The 15,256-nt window shown below is 51.0% G+C and overlaps 1 protein-coding gene and 18 non-coding genes across 19 annotated transcripts; 1 reads left to right on the top strand and 18 right to left on the bottom strand.

Moving 5' to 3' along the window:
- The first annotated feature begins 962 nt into the window (after nucleotides 1-962).
- On the top strand, nucleotides 963-2,796 carry LOC124462295. Its single transcript, XM_047013954.1, has 3 exons — nucleotides 963-1,541; nucleotides 1,657-1,732; nucleotides 1,865-2,796. The coding sequence occupies exons 1-3, from the start codon at nucleotides 963-965 to the stop codon at nucleotides 2,794-2,796; spliced, it is 1,587 nt and encodes a 528-aa protein (XP_046869910.1).
- Nucleotides 2,797-3,945: 1,149 nt separating this feature from the next.
- On the bottom strand, nucleotides 3,946-4,027 carry trnal-aag. Its single transcript has one exon. It is a non-coding gene; the product is annotated as a tRNA-Leu (tRNA).
- A 127-nt stretch (nucleotides 4,028-4,154) lies between these two features.
- On the bottom strand, nucleotides 4,155-4,226 carry trnag-ucc. The gene has a single exon. It is a non-coding gene; the product is annotated as a tRNA-Gly (tRNA).
- Nucleotides 4,227-4,939: 713 nt separating this feature from the next.
- On the bottom strand, nucleotides 4,940-5,021 carry trnal-aag. Its single transcript has one exon. It is a non-coding gene; the product is annotated as a tRNA-Leu (tRNA).
- A 127-nt stretch (nucleotides 5,022-5,148) lies between these two features.
- On the bottom strand, nucleotides 5,149-5,220 carry trnag-ucc. Its single transcript has one exon. It is a non-coding gene; the product is annotated as a tRNA-Gly (tRNA).
- A 335-nt stretch (nucleotides 5,221-5,555) lies between these two features.
- On the bottom strand, nucleotides 5,556-5,637 carry trnal-uag. Its single transcript has one exon. It is a non-coding gene; the product is annotated as a tRNA-Leu (tRNA).
- A 128-nt stretch (nucleotides 5,638-5,765) lies between these two features.
- trnag-ucc lies at nucleotides 5,766-5,837 on the bottom strand. Its single transcript has one exon. It is a non-coding gene; the product is annotated as a tRNA-Gly (tRNA).
- A 530-nt stretch (nucleotides 5,838-6,367) lies between these two features.
- On the bottom strand, nucleotides 6,368-6,439 carry trnag-ucc. The gene has a single exon. It is a non-coding gene; the product is annotated as a tRNA-Gly (tRNA).
- Nucleotides 6,440-7,964: 1,525 nt separating this feature from the next.
- Nucleotides 7,965-8,046, bottom strand: trnal-uag. Its single transcript has one exon. It is a non-coding gene; the product is annotated as a tRNA-Leu (tRNA).
- Nucleotides 8,047-8,174: 128 nt separating this feature from the next.
- On the bottom strand, nucleotides 8,175-8,246 carry trnag-ucc. The gene has a single exon. It is a non-coding gene; the product is annotated as a tRNA-Gly (tRNA).
- A 940-nt stretch (nucleotides 8,247-9,186) lies between these two features.
- On the bottom strand, nucleotides 9,187-9,268 carry trnal-aag. Its single transcript has one exon. It is a non-coding gene; the product is annotated as a tRNA-Leu (tRNA).
- A 521-nt stretch (nucleotides 9,269-9,789) lies between these two features.
- Nucleotides 9,790-9,871, bottom strand: trnal-aag. The gene has a single exon. It is a non-coding gene; the product is annotated as a tRNA-Leu (tRNA).
- Nucleotides 9,872-9,992: 121 nt separating this feature from the next.
- trnal-aag lies at nucleotides 9,993-10,075 on the bottom strand. The gene has a single exon. It is a non-coding gene; the product is annotated as a tRNA-Leu (tRNA).
- A 3,034-nt stretch (nucleotides 10,076-13,109) lies between these two features.
- On the bottom strand, nucleotides 13,110-13,191 carry trnal-uag. Its single transcript has one exon. It is a non-coding gene; the product is annotated as a tRNA-Leu (tRNA).
- A 127-nt stretch (nucleotides 13,192-13,318) lies between these two features.
- On the bottom strand, nucleotides 13,319-13,390 carry trnag-ucc. The gene has a single exon. It is a non-coding gene; the product is annotated as a tRNA-Gly (tRNA).
- Nucleotides 13,391-13,720: 330 nt separating this feature from the next.
- trnal-uag lies at nucleotides 13,721-13,802 on the bottom strand. The gene has a single exon. It is a non-coding gene; the product is annotated as a tRNA-Leu (tRNA).
- A 529-nt stretch (nucleotides 13,803-14,331) lies between these two features.
- trnal-uag lies at nucleotides 14,332-14,413 on the bottom strand. Its single transcript has one exon. It is a non-coding gene; the product is annotated as a tRNA-Leu (tRNA).
- Nucleotides 14,414-14,540: 127 nt separating this feature from the next.
- trnag-ucc lies at nucleotides 14,541-14,612 on the bottom strand. Its single transcript has one exon. It is a non-coding gene; the product is annotated as a tRNA-Gly (tRNA).
- Nucleotides 14,613-14,937: 325 nt separating this feature from the next.
- Nucleotides 14,938-15,019, bottom strand: trnal-aag. The gene has a single exon. It is a non-coding gene; the product is annotated as a tRNA-Leu (tRNA).
- Nucleotides 15,020-15,256: the final 237 nt, after the last annotated feature.

Here is a 15,256-nt window from a genome sequence, read left to right as displayed (position 1 = left end):
CACACGGAAGGTGGCCCGGAAGGTGGTGCTCTCATCCGGAACCATGTCCTCGTGATGAATGAGAACTGGATGATCCTGTCCTGGGTGATGCTTCAGTCAGAGAGTGACCGGTCGCTGGAACCCATGTACGAGGGGCTGTCTCATCGCTACGACTCAGCTGGACTGCCGAAGGCAAAGTACCAGTGGGTGGACAGGTAAAAGCCAGATCACAGCTTTTGTATTCAATTTTACACAGGACAGAAACATTTAGCAAAATATAATATACTATATAGTTACAGGGGATTGTATGCAGGTGACATAGAAACTCAAAGCCTATCATTAATTTGTGTTTTTCTCTCTCTCTCTCTCACTGTGTGAGCAGGGACTGCTGTGCTGATTTCCGGATCCCAAACCTTGACCCCCAGGAGCACCTCCACTGGATTTATGGAAAACCACGGAAGCTGTGGTGACGGGGGCAACACCTGGGAACCTGACCAACTCATGTGCCTCCCGGGGAAAGTACAGCAGCGACATCACTGTCAAACTGGACCTTTTCCATTGCATGCGGCGGTTCTCAAGGGAGTGCGTGTCAGAGCACCATACACTCCACAGCACTTTCTGCCGGTTCCTCAGTGCTGCATTCTGTGTGGTGGACCAGACTGACCTGCAGAGGCTGACGGAGGCATACGCCTTCTGTGGGATCAGGCCTGCCAATCCCACAAAGCAGCATATCCGGGAACACTGCCGGACCAAGGTACTTTTGAATGTTCATAACATTAATAATGCTTGTTATGTTATAACATAAATAAGAAAAATACGTAATTTAATTTCTGTATTCCGTTAATGCATATGAAATCATCTGTAATCCTTTTTTCAATTGTAAGGTACCACAACCTACAGAGCTGCTGGAGAGAGTGGAGAGCGTCCTCAAACAGTTCTTCCTAGAGACAGATCCCAATGGTGTCTACCTCTTCAAGCCATCCATGCTAAAGCTGTGGAGACTCCAGAGGGTGCACATCCTGAGAGGCTGCCTGAGTGATCCAGAAGAGGAGGACGGGATCCTTTACAGACACGGAGGAACAGTGCAGCTCAACCACGTCAAGGGTGAAGGAGCAGCTGTCCCAGTGTGGATCCCTGTGAGAGGCACCTCCCAACAGGAGGGTTTCCATGCGCATCAGGCACGGTGGATCACAGGCAACTGTGTTTCCTCCGAGCTCTTCCAGGCTCAAGGCATGATGGGCATGGCACGGTGGAACTTTCAGAGATTGGTGGATCTGAAGTTACCGGACGTGAAGCTACCTGCAGTCTTTGACCCAGTGCTCATCATGCAGCTGAACGTGGCATCGGAGAGGGTGACCGGCCATGCCAAATACCCTGCACTGCAGTTGAGCCACAGAGACACAGGGGAGAGATTTGGCCTGCAGTATGTGGAGCCAGGCTGTCGCCCTGTGCCTCTGGACTGGTTCAAGAACAGGTCCCAGGGGGCTGATGAAGAGGGAGCTGAGGAAGAGGAGGCTGACCGGGTGGTCGCCGACCAGCCCTTCATCACGCCAGAAGACAATGTAAGTTGCATTGATAGCACTTTGTAATTTACCCTTTCAAACTTACACAGGTTATACCTGCAGACTAAGCACACATGTTTAAATAATTGAAATGCATGTACTTCCTCTGTTGCAGGATGACGTCTTTGGTGAGGCTTCTGGAGTCTTGCCCCAGACCACAGTCCAGCCAGTCCAATCAACCTCCACTCAAGGTAATTTTGCAAATATCCCTCATTTTACACATCTGCTAGTAAAATGTGAATGAGATGCAACACTCAAGTTGCACTGATGCTTGATAGAGCAAGATTTTATATTTATTATGTGTTATTTCTACTTGTCTTCAGGTCTGCCAACGACACCTGCACTGCCCATCACAGCAAACCCGCGTGCTGCTCGCACAATGTCCATCAAGGCAGGCGGGCTTCTGTACGTCTTGGACCATTCCCGGTGGACAGAGGCCATGAAGGAGGTCATCGACGGCCTCATAGGAATCCACCAAGGGTCGAAGGATTTCCTGCAGAGGGTGGACAGTGACTACGCTGGCTTGGTGCAGGCTGCTTCCCGTGATCCCAATAGCCTGTTGCATCCAACAACAAAGCAACACATTTCACAGTATGTGAAGCATTGGGCAAAGCGGACCAACGCCAGCACGTCCCTGAACACCAGCCCAGAGAAACTCCTGGAGACGCAGCAGCTGTGGCAGCACCTGACGGCAGAGAGTGAGACCAAGAGCGTGCCGGTGGTGACCATACCACCCGCTGCGGTCAATCCACCTGGGAGAGATCCCCAGGAGGCCCCTCTGACCAAGGCTGCTATCGAGGACATGGTGCGGGACATAGTCCAGAAGCAGACGGCACTGCAACAACAGCAGCAGCAGCAGCTGGGCAAAAAGAAGACGAGGAACTGTCTTGCCTGTGGCCAGCCGAAGTCGCGATACCAGGGAGACGGTTCCTCCATCCACCTCTTCTACCAGTCTGGGGAGGTCAAGTACTTTTACTGCTCACAAAGAGTCCACAAGCTCTATGCAGCAGAAGGCCTGAATGACCCCAGAATGCCGTTTGAGGACTTTGCGGACACCCCTTTCTTTGGGAAAGAGCTTGAGGCAGCCAAGCTCAGGTCAGCAGAGGCACGGAGGTTGGCTGATCTGCGGGGGAAACGGAGGGCGGCAGAACAGCAGCCCACCGGTCGGCTCTGCAAGTTCTGCCGCAAGCCCATCAAGCAGGGGCCAGAAAGCCCCCATGTGTACCATTCGTTCCGGGGTGTGGCGGGCAGGTAAATTTACTGTCCTACCAGGGTGCTGTCCCTGTACAAGGCAGACGGAATGAATGCTGAAATGACCTGGGGGGAGTTTCAACAATCAGCCTTCTACAAGGCAGAGCAGAAGAGGTGGGCTGAGGAGAAGGGGAAGTAGGCAAACTGTACATAAAAATTGTTGTAAATAGTTCAAATAAATAATATGACTGTTTTGCACTTAATCTAGGTTATTTGTACAAGCCTTGATTACATGTTCCAATAAATGGCCAAAATAAGATTGTGTGTTCATCTCAGTTATTTGTATCACAATTAATCATCAAATAAATGTTCATGATGTATGAAAATGGAGATGGATCAGACTATTGATTACCATTGACCCCTTAAGACTCATCTGTACAAATGTCTTCATTTAGTGGCGCAAACAAATCCAGGCAACTGGTTACACTGAAAATAAATCCCCAATATTAGAGGTTTTTACCAGAATATATTTTTTTATATTCCATCAAAACCAGACAATATACAAACAATGAAAATAGTGCCAACGGACAATACACAATCTTGTTAATAAACAAGGCTAAATACAATTATGATGTATTTGTAATGTACAATACTGCAATTTTAGATGTAGATTAGAGGCATCTCAGTATGGCCTTTTACATTGGTTTGATATATAGCAGATAACCAGTGCCACTATATTGTATCATTGAAAGAAGTACAATAAATCATTTGTAATAAACATCGTCGTGACTGGGATTCGACACGAGTACCCCAATTTTTCCCTTTACAGGTACAGGCGTCTGCCCGCCGCGTGGAAGGCAGCTATGCTTGCCACTATACCACCAATGCCCACGACATCCTCCATGATCGCACAGCTTTTCGAGCCACGGTTCGATTTTTCACACCACCTACTGACGTCCAACTAGTAAGAGTTTGCCATAAACCTGGTTTATACTTCTGTCGAGTTTGGAACACTAGGCCTAATCCGGATGTGCTCGACCGTCACAAGAGACGAAATGCCTCTCACACTTTGTATTGTCTGGTGATGGAGCCACTATACCTACGATGCCCCAAGAAAGCATCAACGACAACACAACACAACGAGCCACAGTTCACCTTTCAAACCCACTTACTGACGTGAAAGCAACGAGACGCCGTTAGCACCCTACAAAACTGGCAGCGGTGGGATTCGAACCCACGCCTCCGGAGAGACTGGAGCCTTAATCCAGCACCTTGGACCGCTCGGCCACGCTACCCCGTTGTCAACTGTTGGCCAGCCGAGCTCCAACCGAAGCTGATCGATCGTCCAGGAGCTCACGGGACTAGTCTAATGCCCGCAAGCAGTGGAATGACACCAGATAAAACACATCTTTCTCAAGGTTATGCATTGGCCGGGAATCGAACCCGGGTCAACTGCTTGGAAGGCAGCTATGCTTGCCACTATACCACCAATGCCCACAACATCCTCCATGATCGCACAGTATTTCGAGCCACGGTTCGATTTTTCACACCACCTACTGACGTCCAACTAGTAAGAGATTGCCATAAACCTGGTTTATACTTCTGTCGAGTTTGGAACACTTGGCCTAATCCGGATGTGCTCGACCGTCACAAGAGACGAAATGCCTCTCACACTTTGTATTGTCTGGTGATGGAGCCACTATACCTACGATGCCCCAAGAAAGCATCAACGACAACATGTCGAGCCATAATTCAACTTTAAAACCCACTTACTGACTTGAAAGCAACGAGACGGCATTATCACCCTACAAAAATGGCAGCAGTCGGATTCTAACCCACGCCTCCGGAGAGACTGGAGCCTAAATCCAGCGCCTTGGACGGCTCGGCCACGCTACCCCGTTGTCAGCTGTTGGCCACCCGAGCTTCTCCCAAAACTGATCGATACTGAACTAGTAACAGATTGCCCTAAACCTGGTTTATACTTCTGTTGAGTTTGGAACACTTGGCCTACTCCGGATGTGTTCGACCATCACAAGAGACGAAATGCCTCTTCACGGTTTGTATTGTCTGGTGATGGAGCCACTATACCTACGATGCCCCAAGAAAGCATCAACGACAACACAACACAACACGTCGAGCCACAGTTCACCTTTCAAACCCACTTACTGACGTGAAAGCAACGAGACGCCGTTAGCACCCTACAAAACTGGCAGCGGTGGGATTCGAACCCACGCCTCCGGAGAGACTGGAGCCTTAATCCAGCACCTTGGACCGCTCGGCCACGCTACCCCATTGTCAACTGTTGGCCAGCCGAGCTCCAACCGAAGCTGATCGATCGTCCAGGAGCTCACGTGACTAGTCTAATGCCCGCAAGCAGTGGAATGACACCAGATAAAACACATCTTTCTCAAGGTTCTGCATTGGCCGGGAATCGAACCCGGGTCAACTGCTTGGAAGGCAGCTATGCTTGCCACTATACCACCAATGCCCACGACATCCTCCATGATCGCACAGCTTTTCGAGCCACGGTTCGATTTTTCACACCACCTACTGACGTCCAACTAGTAAGAGTTTGCCATAAACCTGGTTTATACTTCTGTCGAGTTTGGAACACTTGGCCTAATCCGGATGTGCTCGACCGTCACAAGAGACGAAATGCCTCTCACACTTTGTATTGTCTGGTGATGGAGCCACTATACCTACGATGCCCCAAGAAAGCATCAACGACAACACAACACAACACAACACGTCGAGTCACAGTTCACCTTTCAAACCCACTTACTGACGTGAAAGCAATGAGACGCCGTTAGCACCCTACAAAACTGGCAGCGGTGGGATTCGAACCCACGCCTCCGGACAGACTGGAGCCTAAATCCAGCGCCTTGGACCGCTCGGCCACGCTACCCCCGTTGTCAACTGTTGGCCAGCCGAGCTCCAACCGAAGCTGATCGATCGTCCAGGAGCTCACGTGACTAGTCTAATGCCCGCAAGCAGTGGAATAACACCAGATAAAACACATCTTTCTCAAGGTTATGCATTGGCCGGGAATCGAACCCGGGTCAACTGCTTGGAAGGCAGCTATGCTTGCCACTATACCACCAATGCCCACAACATCCTCCATGATCGCACAGTATTTCGAGCCACGGTTCGATTTTTCACACCACCTACTGACGTCCAACTAGTAAGAGATTGCCATAAACCTGGTTTATACTTCTGTCGAGTTTGGAACACTTGGCCTAATCCGGATGTGCTCGACCGTCACAAGAGACGAAATGCCTCTCACACTTTGTATTGTCTGGAGATGGAGCCACTATACCTACGATGCCCCAAGAAAGCATCAACGACAACATGTCGAGCCACAGTTCACCTTTAAAACCCACTTACTGACTTGAAAGCAACGAGACGGCATTAGCACCCTACAAAAGTGGCAGCAGTCGGATTTGAACCCACGCCTCCGGAGAGACTGGAGCCTAAATCCAGCGCCTTGGACCGCTCGGCCACGCTACCCCGTTGTCAGCTGTTGGCCAGCCGAGCTCAAACCGAAGCTGATTGATCGTCCAGGAGCTCACGTGACTATATCTAATGCCCGCAAGCAGTGGAATGACACCAGATAAAACACATCTTTCTCAAGGTTCTGCATTGGCCGGGAATCGAACCCGGGTCAACTGCTTGGAAGGCAGCTATGCTTGCCACTATACCACCAATGCCCACGACATCCTCCATGATCGCACAGCATTTCGAGCCACGGTTCGACTTTTCACACCACCTACTGACGTCCAACTAGTAATTGATTGCCCTAAAACTGGTTTATACTTCTGTCGAGTTTGGAACACTTGGCCTAATCCGGATGTGCTCGACCGTCACAAGGGACGAAATGCCTTTCACACTTTGTATTGTCTGGTGATGGAGCCACTATACCTACGATGCCCCAAGAAAGCATCAACGACAACATGTCGAGCCACAGTTCACCTTTAAAACCCACTTACTGACTTGAAAGCAACGAGACGGCATTAGCACCCTACAAAAGTGGCAGCAGTCGGATTTGAACCCACGCCTCCGGAGAGACTGGAGCCTAAATCCAGCGCCTTGGACCGCTCGGCCACACTACCCCGTTGTCAGCTGTTGGCCAGCCGAGCTCAAACCGAAGCTGATTGATCGTCCAGGAGCTCACGTGACTATATCTAATGCCCGCAAGCAGTGGAGTGACACCAGATATAACACATCTTTCTCAAGGTTCTGCATTGGCCGGGAATCTAACCCGGGTCAACCGCTTGGAAGGCAGCTATGCTTGCCACTATACCACCAATGCCCACGACATCCTCCATGATCGCACAGCTTTTCGAGCCACGGTTCGATTTTTCACACCACCTACTGACGTCCAACAAGTAAGAGATTGCCATAAACCTGGTTTATACTTCTGTCGAGTTTGGAACACTTGGCCTAATCCGGATGTGCTCGACGTTACAAGAGACGAAATGCCTATCACACTTTGTATTGTCTGGTGATGGAGCCACTATACCTACGATGCCCCAAGAAAGCATCAACGACAACATGTCGAGCCAAAGTTCACCTTTAAAACCCACTTACTGACTTGAAAGCAACGAGACGGCATTATTACCCTACAAAAGTGGCAGCAGTCGGATTCGAACCCACGCCTCCGGAGAGACTGGAGCCTAAATCCAGCGCCTTGGACCGCTCGGCCACGCTACCCCCCGTTGTCAGCTGTTGGCCAGCCGAGCTCAAACCGAAGCTGATCGATCGTCCAGGAGCTCACGTGACTATATCTAATGCCCGCAAGCAGTGGAATGACACCAGATAAAACACATCTTTCTCAAGGTTCTGCATAGGCCGGGAATCGAACCCGGGTCAACTGCTTGGAAGGCAGATATGCTTGCCACTATACCACCAATGCCCACGACATCCTCCATGATCGCACAGCTTTTCGAGCCACGGTTCGATTTTTCACACCACCTACTGACGTCCAACTAGTAAGAGTTTGCCATAAACCTGGTTTATACTTCTGTCGAGTTTGGAACACTTGGCCTAATCCGGATGTGCTCGACCGTCACAAGAGACGAAATGCCTCTCACACTTTGTATTGTCTGGTGATGGAGCCACTATACCTACGATGCCCCAAGAAAGCATCAACGACAACATGTCGAGCCACAGTTCACCTTTCAAACCCACTTACTGACTTGAAAGCAACGAGACGGCGTTAGCACCCTACAAAACTGGCAGCGGTGGGATTCGAACCCATGCCTCCGGAGAGACTGGAGCCTAAATCCAGCACCTTGGACCGCTCGGCCACGCTACCCCCGTTGTCAACTGTTGGCCAGCCGAGCTCCAACCGAAGCTGATCGATCGTCCAGGAGCTCACGTGACTAGTCTAATGCCCGCAAGCAGTGGAATGACACCAGATAAAACACATCTTTCTCAAGGTTCTGCATTGGCCGGGAATCGAACCCGGGTCAACTGCTTGGAAGGCAGCTATGCTTGCCACTATACCACCAATGCCCACGACATCCTCCATGATCGCACAGATTTTCGAGCCACGGTTCGATTTTTCACACCACCTACTGACGTCCAACTAGTAAGAGATTGCCATAAACCTGGTTTATACTTCTGTCGAGTTTGGAACACTTGGCCTAATCCGGATGTGCTCGACGTCACAAGAGACGAAATGCCTCTCACACTTTGTATTGTCTGGTGATGGAGCCACTATACCTACGATGCCCCAAGAAAGCATCAACGACAACACAACACAACACGTCGAGCCACAGTTCACCTTTCAAACCCACTTACTGACGTGAAAGCAATGAGACGCCGTTAGCACCCTACAAAAGTGGCAGCGGTGGGATTCGAAACCATGCCTCCGGAGAGACTGGAGTCTAAATCCAGCACCTTGGACCGCTCGGCCACGCTACCCCGTTGTCAACTGTTGGCCAGCCGAGCTCCAACCGAAGCTGATTGATCGTCCAGGAGCTCACGTGACTAGTCTAATGCCCGCAAGCAGTGGAATGACACCAGATAAAACACATCTTTCTCAAGGTTCTGCATTGGCCGGAAATCGAACCCAGGTCAACTGCTTGGAAGGCAGCTATGCTTGCCACTATACCACCAATGCCCACGACATCCTCCATGATCGCACAGCTTTTCGAGCCACGGTTCGATTTTTCACACCACCTACTGACGTCCAACTAGTAAGAGATTGCCATAAACCTGGTTTATACTTCTGTCGAGTTTGGAACACTTGGCCTAATCCGGATGTGCTCGACCGTCACAAGAGACGAAATGCCTCTCACACTTTGTATTGTCTGGTGATGGAGCCACTATACCTACGATGCCCCAAGAAAGCATCAACGACAACACAACACAACACGTCGAGCCACAGTTCACCTTTCAAACCCACTTACTGACGTGAAAGCAATGAGACGCCGTTAGCACCTTACAAAAGTGGCAGCGGTGGGATTCGAACCCACGCCTCCGGAGAGACTGGAGCCTTAATCCAGCGCCTTGGACCGCTCGGCCACGCTACCCCCGTTGTCAACTGTTGGCCAGCCGAGCTCGAACCGAAGCTGATCGATCGTCCAGGAGCTCACGTGACTATATCTAATGCCCGCAAGCAGTGGAATGACACCAGATAAAACACATCTTTCTCAAGGTTCTGCATTGGCCGGGAATCGAACCCAGGTCAACTGCTTGGAAGGCAGATATGCTTGCCACTATACCACCAATGCCCACGACATCCTCCATGATCGCACAGCTTTTCGAGCCACGGTTCGATTTTTCACACCACCTACTGACGTCCAACTAGTAAGAGTTTGCCATAAACCTGGTTTATACTTCTGTCGAGTTTGGAACACTTGGCCTAATCCGGATGTGCTCGACCGTCACAAGAGACGAAATGCCTCTCACACTTTGTATTGTCTGGTGTTGGAGCCACTATACCTACGATGCCCCAAGAAAGCATCAACGACAACATGTCGAGCCACAGTTCACCTTTCAAACCCACTTTCTGACTTGAAAGCAACAAGACGGCGTTAGCACCCTACAAAACTGGCAGCGGTGGGATTCGAACCCACGCCTCCGGAGAGACTGGAGCCTTAATCCAGCGCCTTGGACCGCTCGGCCACGCTACCCCGTTGTCAGTTGTTGGCCACCCGAGCTTCTCCCAAAACTGATCGATACTGAACTAGTAACAGATTGCCCTAAACCTGGTTTATACTTCTGTCGAGTTTGGAACACTTGGCCTAATCCGGATGGGAGCGGTGGGATTCGAACCCACGCCTCCGGAGAGACTGGAGCCTTAAACCAGCGCCTTGGACCGCTAGGCCACGCTACCCTGAGGGGGTGTATCCCCCTCCCACTTCTCCTCTATTGTAACATCCTCCCTCCCTCCCATTGACGTGTTCTCGTCCCACCCCACTAACTCTGCCACCGACACCTTGCTAACCACTTTAACTGCATCACTTGACTCTCTCTGTCCCCTGTCTACCAGGCCTGCACAATCTTCTCCCCCCTGCCCGTGGCTTACGGATGTTATTCGTGAAGAACGGTCCACCCTTCGAGCAGCTGAGAGTAGATGGCGCAAGTCCAAAGACGGTCTGGACCTTGATAAGTATCACTCCCTCCTCAAATCCTTCTCTTCTCACATAACTGGTGCCAAAACCCTCTACTTTCTTAACAAAATTAACTCAGCTTCAAACCCCCACAAACTTTTCTCTACCTTCTCCACCCTTCTTAACCCACCTCCCCCACCCCCTCCCTCCACCCTGACAGCAGACGACTTCTCCTCTTTCTTTGAGAAAAAAGTCGCCGACATTAGCAGTCGGTTCCCTAAACCCACCCTTCCTACCCCCTCACCCTCCATTTCTGACCCAACTAAATGTCTAAACTCCTTCTCTCCCCTGTCCGAGGCAGAGCTCTCTGACCTCATTCTCTCTCATCGCCCCACCTCCTGTCCCCTTGATCCTGTCCCCTCCCCTCTCTTTCAAACCATCTCCCCCTCTATCATAACTTTTCTGCTCCATGTTCTAAACTCCTCTCTTACCTCTGGCACCTTCCCCTCTGCCTTCAAACAGGCCAGAGTTACCCCTTTACTCAAAAAACCCTCCCTTAACCCTGCCGTCCTCCAGAACTACAGACCGGTATCATTGTTGCCCTTCTTTTCTAAAACAATTGAACGTGCTGTATCTAACCAACTGTCTAACTTCCTTTCTCAGAACAAACTGCTCGACCCCAACCAATCGGGCTTCAAGACCGGCCACTCCACAGAGACTGCCCTCCTTTCAGTCACCACTGCCCTCCAGTCTGCCAGAGCGGCTTCCAGGTCATCCGTCATCATTCTGCTGGACCTTTCTGCGGCGTTTGATACGGTTAACCACCAGATCCTGCTCTCCACACTTTCTGAGATGGGCATCACTGGCACTGCACTCCAGTGGATCTCATCCTACCTGTCGGGAAGATCCTACCAGGTCTCCTGGGGAGGCAAACTGTCAGGCCCACGCCAGCTCTCCACTGGTGTCCCACAGGGCTCCGTCCTTGGTCCCCTCCTCTTCTCTCTGTACACCACCTCACTTGGACCAATCATCACCTCCCATGGCTTCTCCTACCACTGCTACGCTGACGACACGCAGCTGTACCTGTCATTCCCTCCGACCGATCCGGGGATCTCAGCTAGGATTGAGGCCTGCCTCGCAGACATCTCCGCCTGGATGACTGAGCACCATCTCCAGCTGAACCTTGCCAAAACAGAACTTCTCATCATCCCGGCCAAACCCTCCATCTCCCATGACTTCTCAATCACCCTGGGATCTGCGACGGTGACCCCCTCATCCTCTGCCAGGAACCTTGGGGTGACCATGGACGACGAGCTCTCCCTCACGGCCCACATTGCTGCGGTCTCCCGGTCGTGTAGATTCACCCTCTACAACATCCGGAAGATCAGGAGATACCTGTCTGAGCACTCCACCCAGCTGCTTGTCCAAGCACTTGTCCTCTCCAAGTTGGACTACTGCAACTCGCTGCTCGCCGGTCTCCCATCATGCGCAACCCGCCCTCTTCAGAGAATTCAGAACGCAGCGGCCCGTCTAGTCTACAATCTACCCAGACGCTCCCACGTTACCCCGCTCCTCATCTCCCTCCACTGGCTACCCATAACGGCCCGCATCAGATTCAAGACCCTGGTACTGACCTTCCGAGCAGTGAATGGAACTGCGCCCGACTACATCAAGTCTCTCCTGCAGCCTTACACCCCCACCCGCCACCTACGGTCTTCTTCAGACAACTGCCTGGTGGTCCCACCTCTCAAGACCGCCCGGTCCCAGCACAAGCTCTTCTCCTGCCTGGCACCCCAGTGGTGGAATCAACTCCCCACCTCCATCAGAGACACGGACTGTCTCTCCACCTTCAAGAGAAGGCTCAAGACGCACTTGTTCCGGGAGTACAATGGTACTTAGGAATGGTTTGCTGAATCCAACGCTAGTTTCCTCAAGGTTCACAATGACTCTTGCTTAGACTGTTGCTCTTGTTGGTTAGTGGTAGCTGATTTAAACTGTTGTATTCTTCTTTTTTAGTTAATCCTATTTTTATTGCTTTCCTACAGGTACACCTGCACTTAGAGATCAATGTTGTGTAATTTTAACTTGTTTAACTACATGCTCTTATGGTCTCTTCCCTTTAGCACTATTTTTTGGTTGTTCACAATATGTACTTCTTGTCTTTGACTACCCGCAATGCTGTGGGGCTATCTTGTTGTTATTATCAGTGACCTATGCACTTTGTGAAGCTCTCTCTTGGAAGTCGCTTTGGACAAAAGCGTCTGCTAAATGAATAAATGTAAAATGAATAAATGTTGCCCGTTGTCAACTGTTGGCCAGCCGAGCTCGGACCGAAGCTGATCGATCGTCCAGGAGCTCACGTGACTATATCTAATGCCCGCAAGCAGTGGAATGACAACAGATAAAACACATCTTTCTCAAGGTTCTGAATTGGCCGGGAATCGAACCCGGGTTAACTGCTTGGAAGGCAGCTATGCTTGCCACTATGCCACCAATGCCCACAACATCCTCCATGATCGCACAGCTTTTCGAGCCACGGTTCGATTTTTCACACCACCTACTGACGTCCAACTAGTAAGAGTTTGCCATAAACCTGGTTTATACTTCTGTCGAGTTTGGAACACTTGGCCTAATCCGGATGTGCTCGACCGTCACAAGAGACGAAATGCCTCTCACACTTTGTATTGTCTGGTGATGGAGCCACTATACCTACGATGCCCCAAGAAAGCATCAACGACAACATGTCGAGCCACAGTTCACCTTTCAAACCCACTTACTGACTTGAAAGCAACGAGACGGCGTTAGAACCCTACAAAACTGGCAGCGGTGGGATTCGAACCCACGCCTCCGGAGAGACTGGAGCCTAAATCCAGCACCTTGGACCGCTCGGCCACGCTACCCCGTTGTCAACTGTTGGCCAGCCGAGCTCCAACCGAAGCTGATCGATCGTCCAGGAGCTCACGTGACTAGTCTAATGCCCGCAAGCAGTGGAATGACACCAGATAAAACACATCTTTCTCAAGGTTCTGCATTGGCCGGGAATCGAACCCAGGTCAACTGCTTGGAAGGCAGCTATGCTTGCCACTATACCACCAATGCCCACGACATCCTCCATGATCGCACAGCTTTTCGAGCCACGGTTCGATTTTTCACACCACCTACTGACGTCCAACTAGTAAGAGATTGCCATAAACCTGGTTTATACTTCTGTCGAGTTTGGAACACTTGGCCTAATCCGGATGTGCTCGACCGTCACAAGAGACGAAATGCCTCTCACACTTTGTATTGTCTGGTGATGGAGCCACTATACCTACGATGCCCCAAGAAAGCATCAACGACAACACAACACAACACGTCGAGCCACAGTTCACCTTTCAAACCCACTTACTGACGTGAAAGCAATGAGACGCCGTTAGCACCCTACAAAAGTGGCAGCGGTGGGATTCGAACCCATGCCTCCGGAGAGACTGGAGCCTAAATCCAGCACCTTGGACCGCTCGGCCACGCTACCCCGTCGTCAACTGTTGGCCAGCCGAGCTCCAACCGAAGCTGATCGATCGTCCAGGAGCTCACGTGACTAGTCTAATGCCCGCAAGCAGTGGAATGACACCAGATAAAACACATCTTTCTCAAGGTTCTGCATTGGCCGGGAATCGAACCCGGGTCAACTGCTTGGAACGCAGCTATGCTTGCCACTATACCACCAATGCCCACGACATCCTCCATGATCGCACAGCTTTTCGAGCCACGGTTCGATTTTTCACACCACCTACTGACGTCCAACTAGTAAGAGATTGCCATAAACCTGGTTTATACTTCTGTCGAGTTTGGAACACTTGGCCTAATCCGGATGTGCTCGACCGTTACAAGAGACGAAATGCCTCTCACACTTTGTATTGTCTGGTGATGGAGCCACTATACCTACGATGCCCCAAGAAAGCATCAACGACAACACAACACAACACGTCGAGCCACAGTTCACCTTTCAAACCCACTTACTGACGTGAAAGCAATGAGACGCCGTTAGCACCCTACAAAAGTGGCAGCGGTGGGATTCGAACCCATGCCTCCGGAGAGACTGGAGCCTAAATCCAGCACCTTGGACCGCTCGGCCACGCTACCCCGTTGTCAACTGTTGGCCAGCCGAGCTCCATCCGAAGCTGATTGATCGTCCAGGAGCTCACGTGACTAGTCTAATGCCCGCAAGCAGTGGAATGACACCAGATAAAACACATCTTTCTCAAGGTTCTGCATTGGCCGGGAATCGAACCCAGGTCAACTGCTTGGAAGGCAGCTATGCTTGCCACTATACCACCAATGCCCACGACATCCTCCATGATCGCACAGCTTTTCGAGCCACGGTTCGATTTTTCACACCACCTACTGACGTCCAACTAGTAAGAGATTGCCATAAACCTGGTTTATACTTCTGTCGAGTTTGGAACACTTGGCCTAATCCGGATGTGCTCGACCGTCACAAGAGACGAAATGCCTCTCACACTTTGTATTGTCTGGTGATGGAGCCACTATACCTACGATGCCCCAAGAAAGCATCAACGACAACACAACACAACGAGCCACAGTTCACCTTTCAAACCCACTTACTGACGTGAAAGCAATGAGACGCCGTTAGCACCCTACAAAAGTGGCAGCGGTGGGATTCGAACCCACGCCTCCGGAGAGACTGGAGCCTTAATCCAGCGCCTTGGACCGCTCGGCCAGGCTACCCCGTTGTCAACTGTTGGCCAGCCGAGCTCCAACCGAAGCTGATCGATCGTCCAGGAGCTCACGTGACTAGTCTAATGGCCGCAAGCAGTGGAATGACACCAGATAAAACACATCTTTCTCAAGGTTCTGCATTGGCCGGGAATCGAACCCGGGTCAACTGCTTGGAACGCAGCTATGCTTGCCACTATACCACCAATGCCCACGACATCCTCCATGATCGCACAGCATTTCGAGCCA

The sequence above is a fragment of the Hypomesus transpacificus genome, unplaced genomic scaffold (genome assembly GCF_021917145.1).
Source record: "Hypomesus transpacificus isolate Combined female unplaced genomic scaffold, fHypTra1 scaffold_211, whole genome shotgun sequence".
NCBI classification, from domain to species: Eukaryota; Metazoa; Chordata; class Actinopteri; order Osmeriformes; family Osmeridae; genus Hypomesus; species Hypomesus transpacificus.
The sequence above is the reverse complement of the archived record's forward strand: the minus strand, read 5'-3'. Positions and strand labels throughout refer to the sequence as shown.

Excerpts from the sequence above, each read along its gene's own strand:
- LOC124462295 (XM_047013954.1), top strand. The coding sequence starts at position 963 with ATGCTAAAGCTGTGGAGACTCCAGAGGGTGCACATCCTGAGAGGCTGC. Across the intron at positions 1,542-1,656 it reads TCATCACGCCAGAAGACAAT|GATGACGTCTTTGGTGAGGC; the intron begins GTAAGTTGCATT and ends CCTCTGTTGCAG. Across the intron at positions 1,733-1,864 it reads CCAATCAACCTCCACTCAAG|GTCTGCCAACGACACCTGCA; the intron begins GTAATTTTGCAA and ends ACTTGTCTTCAG.